At 40.4% G+C, this 9,732-nt stretch overlaps 3 protein-coding genes across 8 annotated transcripts in view; 2 read left to right on the forward strand and 1 right to left on the reverse strand.

The window, feature by feature from the left end:
* Positions 1 to 3,530, forward strand: part of epn3a (epsin 3a) — a 10,540-nt gene extending 7,010 nt beyond the window's left edge. For 2 of the 4 annotated variants that reach the window (XM_005745408.2, XM_013913905.1), the window contains 6 exons: positions 609 to 692; positions 820 to 949; positions 1,117 to 1,272; positions 1,394 to 1,468; positions 1,561 to 1,797; positions 2,298 to 3,530. In XM_005745408.2, coding sequence (XP_005745465.1) covers positions 609 to 692; positions 820 to 949; positions 1,117 to 1,272; positions 1,394 to 1,468; positions 1,561 to 1,797; positions 2,298 to 2,593 — 978 coding nt within the window. In that variant the 3' untranslated portion in view covers positions 2,594 to 3,530. The remainder of the gene's footprint in view (positions 1 to 608; positions 693 to 819; positions 950 to 1,116; positions 1,273 to 1,393; positions 1,469 to 1,560; positions 1,798 to 2,297) is intronic. The other 2 variants (XM_005745409.2, XM_005745410.2) reach the window with 2 other exon arrangements.
* arl16 (ADP-ribosylation factor-like 16) lies at positions 3,271 to 7,100 on the reverse strand. 3 transcript variants are annotated; one of them, XM_005745407.2, is made up of 6 exons: positions 7,009 to 7,100; positions 5,526 to 5,581; positions 5,330 to 5,446; positions 5,118 to 5,233; positions 4,832 to 4,961; positions 3,271 to 4,633 (listed from the first exon to the last, which is right to left on the reverse strand). In XM_005745407.2, the coding sequence occupies exons 1-6, from the start codon at positions 7,082 to 7,084 to the stop codon at positions 4,601 to 4,603; spliced, it is 528 nt and encodes a 175-aa protein (XP_005745464.1). In that variant the 5' UTR covers positions 7,085 to 7,100; the 3' UTR covers positions 3,271 to 4,600. The 3 variants fall into 3 exon arrangements, with proteins under 3 accessions (XP_005745464.1, XP_005745463.1, XP_013769360.1); XM_005745406.2 differs by having other exon boundaries at positions 4,770 to 4,961; XM_013913906.1 differs by having other exon boundaries at positions 3,271 to 4,961.
* Positions 7,101 to 7,397: 297 nt separating this feature from the next.
* Positions 7,398 to 9,731, forward strand: fn3krp (fructosamine 3 kinase related protein). The gene is made up of 6 exons (XM_005745404.2): positions 7,398 to 7,544; positions 7,782 to 7,933; positions 8,068 to 8,159; positions 8,325 to 8,407; positions 8,573 to 8,695; positions 8,798 to 9,731. Exons 1-6 carry the CDS (start codon positions 7,404 to 7,406, stop codon positions 9,134 to 9,136), a joined length of 930 nt encoding a protein of 309 aa, XP_005745461.1. The 5' UTR covers positions 7,398 to 7,403; the 3' UTR covers positions 9,137 to 9,731.
* Position 9,732: the final 1 nt, after the last annotated feature.

A 9,732-nucleotide genomic window follows, 5' to 3' on the forward strand; every position in this document is an offset into this window, starting at 1 on the left:
GGAAATTAAATGTGGGTCAAAACTTTTGCACAATACTTTATTTATAATGTGAATTCAGACTTGCTTCCTGAATAGCTCAGGAGAATATTACCTGTTTAATTTCAGTCCTCTGTTACAACATAAGCCATTATATGATCAGTGCCACTTGTCCTAAATCATCCTTTCTCTCTGTATTTTTTTTTAAAATTATATTTCCCCCCATACAACCTTTACAGTACCTTATTGCCACACTTTCTGCTTCCTTTTCTTTGCCTTGTTTGAAAAAGTTGTATAACGTTCACTTTGTTGTATTATCTCTGCAACCTTTGGACCCCCGCTTCCTGTCTCACTCTCTTTGTCTCTTTCCTCCCCCTTTTTTACCCTCTCTGTCTACACTCCTATATAGTAACACAATAGAACTGCTCTGTTAGAGATCACAGGGATGCTCTGCTTTCTGTCCTCTCTTTGGCCAGGGAATTTTCTGGTTTCAGCCAACTGTGTACATATGTTGCATAGGAAAAATGCAAGCCATCTATTTTTCCTGTGCACCGTCACTGAGTGAGAAATATAGTGTGATGTGACAATATGTGACCCATAAAGGCTTACGTGTGTCTTTTATCTGTTGAAAGGAGCAGCTCAGCCGCCGAGGAGATGAGTCCCTGCTCCAGAAAGCTCTGGACGAGAGCAAACGTGAAATGGAGAAAAAAGGCGGGGTATGAAAGCTTGAAACATAAGCAGTAGTATATGACTATGAAAACATTCAATAATACTATCAAAATATATGTTGAAACATAAACTTCTTTTTCTGGTCTTGTTTTTTTCTTTGATGAATTTGGTCAGACGGCCTTTATGGACCTGGTAGATGTTTTCGCAGTACCCACAGATCTGCCTCCCAGTGACCATCGGTGGAATAATGCCTCACACCAAGCAGCTGCTGGGGCTGGAGGTACAGACCATTGGGACTCTTTCGGTGAGCCTTGAGTTGGCTTGGTCATGGTATATTATTTTAGATGGAATCGTATGAAGATGAAGAATCTTTTTTTTTCTTTTTACATGAAACTCTTTGCTTTTTGTACCTACAAAATAATTTGAACTGCTCACCGGCTAACAGACTCTTTTATTTGTGTGTTAATTAAGAAGGCAGCCGCGTTCCAAGAGCTGATTCTCCATGGATGGTACCTCCACCTTCAAATAGCCCTCCCCCACCATGGGAACCTCCAGCCAACCCCTGGGATCCACCACAGGACAACGTCTCCAGCCTCAGTCCTGTATGGTCTTTGCCTGCAAATACAGGTGAGTGTTTTCACTTACAAGTAGGGTAACTAAAATAAAGACGTCACCTGGATATCTTAAAAACTACCTATGTTCCACAGAAAGTTAAATAGCATTTCTGTCATGTTTTTATCCTCGTCAGGAGCTGATCTGTTCACAGCGCCTTTAGGAAGATCAGCACCTACAGAACCTGCTCCCCGAACTCTAAGTCCCTCAGGTAAACAATACACTATCTGCTATTCTTGTTCTACTTTTTGTACGTTGATTCCACTTGCAGTCTTACTTGTCTTTCTACTTTTCTGCTGACAGATGCTGATCTGTTTGATGACGCTATGGATGGTGGTCAGGTGAACGGGGCTAGTGGGCGAGAGGACAGCCCTGAGCTTTTTGACCTTTCTCGTCTTCGAGAAAGCCTGAATGACCCCAGCTCTCGAACATGCCGGACACCCGAGTCCTTCCTGGACCCTTCGGCAGCTTCCTTGGTGAACTTGGACAGCTTGATCCCAGGAAACCCATCAGCCAAGAACAAGAACCCGTTTTTATCAGGTATGTTTTGTTTTATTGACTGCAGGTGCAGTCATTGCACTTTGTTATTGGACATACAGAGTAGTTAAAACATTGTATTCAAATCAGCCAGGTGCTGGTTGTGCATAAGATGAGCACAACCACCACCTGGCAGTGTTAATCATTTACCAGTGTGTGCCATGTACTGGTAAATGCAGGCGAGTGATAATCCGCTGCCATGTAACGACTGCAGTAAAACCCCCACGTGCAGAGTGCTAGATATTTCCATTTTTCCATTTATCCTTGCTGGTATCTGTTTTTTTGTGATCTCCAGTTGGTTTGTGAATGAGAATTAAAGTTTTTTTTGTTCCTGCCTTTTAAATCTCAGATGAGTTTTGGGAACAGTGTGTGCTTGAAACTGTAGCGTCATGAGAGACATAAAGAGGTCATTGACTCATCAGGTTCAAGGCTCAGTTTTAGAAAAAATAAACTTTGAATAGGTGTTAAAAGTAGACTTTTTTTCTTTATTTCTTTTCACATAGGCCTGAATGCTCCTTCACCCAGCAATCCATTCCAAGCAGATCAGCCGAAACTAAGTCTAAATCAAATGGGCACCGGCTCCGCCTTGACGGCTCCCCACGCCACTTCTCTTCCATACAGTGCCTCCTTGCCGCTGCCTACAAGTCATCCGGGTGCCAGCATCCCGTCGTCACATACTCACCCCACCCATCCTGGACTGGACTTGCCAGTGAGGCTCCCTGAGCCCTTGTTGCCTTTCTCTTCAGCAAGTGCTCAGGGATCACAGGCCGCACAGAGCAGTCAAAACCCCTTCTTATGAGGACAAACTAAACCGGAAAAAATATTTTAGAAAAATGGAAATTCACTAAATTGTCCTCTTGAACTATTGCTCTAACTGCACACCAAACTACAGCCCAATGGACTTGTATGAAAAACCTATTCTTAATTGTTTTTATATTCTTGTAATGCACAATAACCTTTAGGTAGACGCAAGCTGAATCTGCTCTTCACTGCAGCAACATATCCTGCTCCTCTTTTAATGAACAGACTACAACAGAGATAACCCCTTTTTTTTTTTTTTTTTAAATCTAACTACCAAGTGTCAAGTACAATTTCAAGGTCATACCCTACAACGTAGAAACAAAAGGTCTGATAATATTTTGCTGTCAACAAACTAAGCTGTAAGTAGAGGGAAGATGCATTACAGGTTTAGGTGGTCACTGCTGATTACACATTCTCGGTATGTGCACATCTACCTGTTCGCTGCTTGAAGTACTGCATCATACTGGTATATGGCTGGAACAGAGCTGGTGGGGAAAAATCAGTGTATACCAGTCTGCTATTATGAAATTCAAGTGGCGAATGAAGTAATAGTTTGGGAGGACTGTGAGCAAATAATTCATATGAAGTAACCTTAAAAAATGTATGAATATGAGTTTATTCATTGCTTGCAAACCACTGACTTCACCAAATATAGGAGTGTATTTACAACACTGCTCAGTTCTTCACATGGGTTTATTCACTTGCATTTACTCATTTCCCTTGGTATCAATACATGCCACATGAAATCATGACGACTCAGTATCACTGTCTCATAAGCAGTTTGCGCCCCCTGCTGGTAGTGAAGTCAGCAATATTGCCTCTTACATTGCATCACTACCAGAATAAACAGAAAAAAGTGACAATAAGCCAAAAAAGAAACACAAAAAACTGCTCCTCTCAATTAAAACATCCACATACACTGAAAACAAAGTTCATACACAAAATCCAAATTTCATTAAGAAAAAAAACATATACAAAGATAAATACTGAATGCCTTACATGGGAAAATATTCTGTAAAATCTTCATAAAGTTCTATAAGAGTTGTTACTCATTTTTTATATTAAATCTGAAGTGAAAGAGCTTTTTTTAATTTCAGACACAGTTCACGTGATTTACAGCCATGGAAAACAGCCATAACAGAAAACAGGAACTCTTATAAGTGACAGTATCAATCAGGAATACCCCAGATTCCCACTCTGCGTCGACTAACAAATGCATGAAAGTAAGACCTTTACAAATGAGACAATCATTTGATCCTGTTATACTATCACTTCGTCCTCTTCACTCTGCCTAATGTACAGTTATGTCTTTGTGCTACCAAAGATAAACACTCTTACACGAGAAACACACCATGAAAACCTCAACAGAGTAGCATATAAGCTGATAAAGACCAAAAGGCAGAACATTTTTTGTATAAACAGTATCACTATTATAAGATACAAATACAGAAACTGGCACGCACGCACACACAGTCACTCGCCACTTTATTAAGTATACCTCACTAGTTCAGGGTTGGACCCATTTTTCCTTCAGAGCTGTTTTAATTCTATTTAACAAGGTGCTAGAAACATTCCTTGGATTTTGGTCCATACTGACTTGACAGTCTTATGTATTTGCTGCAGATCTGTCATATGCACAACCATGGTGTGAGTTTGCACCAGACTTTGAAGGTGCTCCACTGGATTGAGATCTGGTGACTCTTGTGGCCATTTGAGTACAGTGAACTGATTGTCAAGTTCATGACTGGAGCTTTGTGACATACTGCGTTATCCTGCTGGGTGCAGGGTACCAAGAAAATATCCGGCACACCATTACACCACTACCAGCCTGATCCTCTGATATAAGGCAGCGTGGATCTATACTTTCATTTTATTTATGCCAAATTGTAACAATACCATCCAAATTGCTGGGAGAAACTTACACTCACTGGACCAGGCAACATTTTTCAATTCTTTGATGTCTAACTTTGGTTAGCCTGTGCAAACTATAGCCTGTTTCCTGTTCTTAGCCCCTCTGGTCTCCTTTTCCTCTGATCATCTACAACAACAAGGCCAGAGAACCCAGAGAACTCGGTTCAGCAGATCATCTTTACCATGTTTCAATGCTTAAACTAATTCAGTTACTGCCATGTTATTAGCTGATTAGATAGTTGCATGAAAGAGTAATTGTGTACCTAATAATGTAATCAGTAAGCGTATGTCACTTGACTGTGACGGACTCCAGCCAGCTCATCACCTCTTTAAGTCCCTCTCCAGATCTGGCACTGACTTCCAGTGTTGTGATTGGCTGAGTCGCAGATGCAACAATGTCATCCATCCTGAACAGTGACTTTATCTCTATAAGGCTCATAGTGCAAGGCATGTCCCTGGGGGAAAATATAAAATTGGAAAAGAAAATCAAAAATTTCCTAGTGGTATTATTAGCTTTCCTTATTACATACAAATTGCATTAAACCTGCTAGAGATCCTGTACAATATGGTAAAACACTAATAGAGACTGATGTGTATTCTACGAGTGTCACCTCTTGTTGAAGAGAATAAGCACAGAGGCCTTGCTCAGAGGCTCAGCTGACAGTACTGACAGCAACTGGATACAGGAGGAGGATATCTGAGCAATGTTGGCCGAATCCACCATGAACTATGGAGAAACAAAAGAAATTTACTCAAGTACTTCAATTTATTAAACCCATATTGAATGTTACAAATATAAACAGCATGTATACAAAGATCATACAATGACAGAGGAGCAGTCTTTGAAGTAACTGGGCCATATAGGGCCCATGCAGCCTCCCAGCTCTCTCACAGTCACCTTCTTCTTCTTCACGGTTAGATCTGTCAGATTGGTTCCTACCTACAAAGAATGAAGACTGGAGATGGAGAACTTACACGGATAAGGTGTCAGAGACTTTGAACTGTCCATTAGTACTTACTGTGGGAAGAGTTGAAGGTGGTGTCCCCAATTCATCTAAACCATGTACGATAAACTGTAAATGAAATCTGATAGGAAAATCGACTGGAGACAGCATTGCTATCAGCTTTAAAGAAAAACATTTTGAAATGTTTACGCAATATTTTATGAGCTATGAAAGTAGAACTTGAATATTTGTTATGAGTAAGGTTGGTGATGTCACAGCTGAGAGACTACTGTTGACTTGTCACCTCACAAATGAAATCATGTCATCTGTTCAGATGACAGTTTATTAATAATCCACCAATTTGGGCTAAGTTTATATGCGATGGGCCCCATGCATGTAATCTAGGCAACTGGAGGATAGTGTTTAACTTGTGCTGTTGCAGATCACTTCCCTTTCAATCTCTGAAATAGCTATGTGAACGAGAACTGCCTCCAGATAAATACTGGAAAAACCAAAGGGCTGGTGGTGAACGTCCACAGGCACAAATATCCTTCTCCACTTACGAAATGGAGAATGTGGACTATATAAAAAAAAAAAAGCTATTTACCAAAGAGGACAGAGCAGGCTGTATCTGGTAAGTATGCCAAGGACTTTTGAAGTGCAGGAGAAGCTCCTGAAGACTCTGTGGTTCCAACAGCTATCTGTAATAGTGCTGGTCTGTTGGGGCAGCAGTATCTCTACTGGGGTCAAAAAGAATTGAAACAGGTAGACCAAGAGTGCCAACGTGATGCCCTCTTGACCCAGTGGAGGTAGTAAGTGACAGGTAGCATGGTAGCTAAACACATCCCACCCCATGCAGGACACTCTTACAGCACTGAGCAGCTTCTTCAGCGTCAGGCTGCTGGACCCACGGTGTGTAAAGGAGCAATATTGGAGGTCTTTTCATCCAGCAGAGCCGCAGCAGTAAAACACATGTATACTTACACATGCACACATTGGGGACTGATAAATCACAGTGTGCAACTGTTTTCAACACTCCATCTTCTATTAGCATCATCCGGGGCTCTGTTTTTTTGCTTCTAGGCATCTAAAGATGTTATTTTATTTTATCACTGCGACATATATGTACACACATTTAAATTATACTTCGTCTATCTTGTACATGTTTCCTATTGTTTTATATAATTATAATTATTACTGTTATTATTCACTTTCTGACCATTGACAATTTCACATTACAGTACAGCACTAATTTCTGCTGTAATGTGAATTTCCAAACTATTGGACTAATAAGGGCTACCAAAGCTTAAATATTGTAATAATAATCTCTCTTACAGATCTTATTATGAAAATGAATTTGTACACATACCGATGCAAAATAAAATAACACTGGGTATCGACATTTGGCAATTGGGAAAGGCGATATACAAACCCTGGTCGTCCATTACTTAGCAACTTAAGTACTACACAAGCTCATAGGCTAAATTAGTTAGCTAATTAAGCTATTTGGTAGTATTTCCTTTTACGTCAAAGAAATTCACATGGCCACAAAGGATATTTTGTAGACGTTTGAGCAACAACGTCTTTCCAACACCGGTCGCTCCGAGGAGTAAACACATTTCTTTGCTGGTCATGCCGGTTTTTCCGCAGAACCATAGTTAAACTCGTAGCGTATAGCTGTAGCCTCACTTGGCACCATGGCGACGTTCACGTGACCGGACAAACGTCGCAACTATTGGGCAAAGTAGAAATCAATCAACCCAGACTTGTTTATGATTGGCTACTACTCAATCATTATTTACATAACGGAAGAAAAACAAGATCCTGCTTCGGGACAAAGTCCTGGTTGGCTGCCGCAACGGAAACTGTCAGAAAGACTTTCATACCCGCATTTGCGATGCGTAGGTGGTTTTAGTCCTGCTGTAACTGTCCTGGAACTGATGATAAATAATCATGGAAGCTAAGTTAAAGAGGGAGTTGGGGACAACCATGCTGAAATCAGCTGGTCATGCTGGAGGTGGATGCATCAGCGAGGGACAGAGTTATCATACTGACACTGGGAAAGTGTTTGTAAAGATAAATCACAAGAGTGAGGTATTTGTTATTGTTAGTTTTTCATTTTCTTTAACTGTTGTGTCATTCAGTTCATGATCGGCTTTCGGCGTGTGCTCAACTCGGGACTTAAATGAATGGGACATGATCCAGCAGCTGCACCACACTACTGTCCGTGGACTTTGTGTAGATGTTGTGGAGTGGAGAACAATGCAAAAATTCACATTTACTGAAGCTTGTGTTTACCAGACCGTGTTGTCCTGTCTTTAAATTATCCAGGCCAAACTGATGTTTGATGGAGAAATGGCCAGTCTGGAGGCTATTGTAAAGACAGAAACCGTGAAAGTCCCCAAGCCCATAAAGGTGATTGAGCTTGACACAGGAGGCTCTGTATTTGTGATGGAACATCTGGACATGAACAGTCTTAGCAAGTAAGAGAGCTCTTGACTACATTTTTTTCTTTAGTGCAGATTAAAGCAGAATTTGGGCAGATGAATTTAGTTTTAGAAACACTGAGCAAAATATTTTTTCAATGACATACTTGATTTTTAAACACAATGAGCAGGTACTCAAAACAGCTAGGAGAGAAGATGGCAGATCTGCATCTTCACAACAAGAAACAACTGGAAAAATTAAATAAAGAGCAACAGACAGTGGGTAATTCAGTTTAACTTCATTTTAGGATGCCACAATGTGGATAATACACACACACACACACACACACACACACACACACACACCAATGAATAATAATGAACTGTGTCAAATTTAAGGTAAAAAGTTTGTGATTACTGTTTATTAATATTACGACTATATATGCAGGAAAAGGAGCGGGGCAGTCAGATGTGGCTGCTGTTGAAAAATTTGGCTTCCATGTAACTACATGCTGTGGATATCTGCCACAGGTAAAGCCAATGTATATGTGTCTATATACTGTGTCTGCATTCTAGGGGAGGGTGTACAGTATTGATGTCTCTAAGTTGTGTTACAAATGTTTGGTCTCCAAATCTTCAAGATGTTAAAGTGAATTTCAGCAGCATCACAGTTTTTTCTCATTCTTACCTCTCCAGGACAATCAATGGCAGAGTGATTGGGTTCCATTCTACACCCAGCAGAGGCTACAGCACCAGCTTAACATGGTGGAGAAATCGTATGGAGACAGGGAGACCAGAGAACTATGGGCTGAGTTACAGGTGCAACCTCCCTTTGATCCTGTTTGAAATTAAACATATTTTGCACAAGACATTATGATTGTATCAGCATTGTAATGTGCATGTTGTGTCTCTTATTTCCAGCTGAAGATCCCTCAGTTCTTCAAAGATGTGGAGATAGTCCCTGCTCTCCTACATGGAGATTTATGGGGAGGAAATGTGGCAGAGTGTGCAGACGGCCCAGTCATCTTCGATCCTGCTTCCTTCTACGGCCACTCTGAGTTTGAGTTGGGTATTGCCGGGATGTTTGGTGGCTTCAACAGTGCTTTTTACTCTGCATACCACAGCAAGATTCCCCAAGCACCAGGATTTGCAAAGAGGAACCAGCTTTACCAACTCTTCCACTACCTGAATCACTGGAACCACTTTGGTGGTGGTTACAAAGGTTCTTCCATAAGAGTTATGAAGACCCTGCTGAAATAAACACACTCACAGGCACTCTTAGAAAGCATTGCAGTCTTACATTGAAGTATTATGCGATTTTGCTTATTTGACCAAAAACAGTGTGTGAAGACACTAAACAACACATCTAACACTTTAATGTCTTCTGTACTGTGTAGAAAATACTGACCTAACATAGAAAAAACAGTTGCATCCTGCCAGCTCATCTGACACTGTCCTGCTTCCTAATATTTAAAACAGAATCTGCAAATAAATTCTGTATTTTGCACAAGGTGTTACAGTGAATTAAGTGTAGTTTGTTTATAGACATAAATTAAACAAAACTTGCAAATCAGAAGTCTGTACTACACACCAATGACTCAACTTAAAAATTATTGTTTTTTATTTATTTATGTTAATATTGAGGAATCCTTTATAAGCAGGTAGAACAAACCAGAATCTGACTTTCACTATGGATGCAATGTTTTATATTTTATCTACATTATAGTAGAATGGCTACGAATGGAATAAAGGTTGGCATACTAACTACACCTACAAAATATCCCTGTATAACAGTGAGTCATTGCAAGCCCTTGTTGTGCATGGTATAACCATTATTAAATCCTAAGCGAATCCAT

Source organism: Pundamilia nyererei, unplaced genomic scaffold (assembly GCF_000239375.1).
Source record: "Pundamilia nyererei isolate P.nyererei 1_Seehausen unplaced genomic scaffold, PunNye1.0 scaffold00158, whole genome shotgun sequence".
Lineage (NCBI taxonomy): Eukaryota > Metazoa > Chordata > Actinopteri > Cichliformes > Cichlidae > Pundamilia > Pundamilia nyererei.

Coding starts and splice junctions, on each gene's coding strand:
- arl16 (XM_005745406.2), bottom strand. CDS start 7,084: ATGACCAGCAAAGAAATGTGTTTACTCCTCGGAGCGACCGGTGTTGGA. Junction 5,582..7,008: donor GTTGCTCAAACGTCTACAAA/ATATCCTTTGTG, acceptor GATTTCATTTAC/AGTTTATCGTACATGGTTTA. Junction 5,234..5,329: donor AAGACTGCTCCTCTGTCATT/GTATGATCTTTG, acceptor GTTTCTCCATAG/TTCATGGTGGATTCGGCCAA.
- fn3krp (XM_005745404.2), top strand. CDS start 7,404: ATGGAAGCTAAGTTAAAGAGGGAGTTGGGGACAACCATGCTGAAATCA. Junction 7,934..8,067: donor GACATGAACAGTCTTAGCAA/GTAAGAGAGCTC, acceptor CACAATGAGCAG/GTACTCAAAACAGCTAGGAG. Junction 8,408..8,572: donor GCTGTGGATATCTGCCACAG/GTAAAGCCAATG, acceptor TTACCTCTCCAG/GACAATCAATGGCAGAGTGA.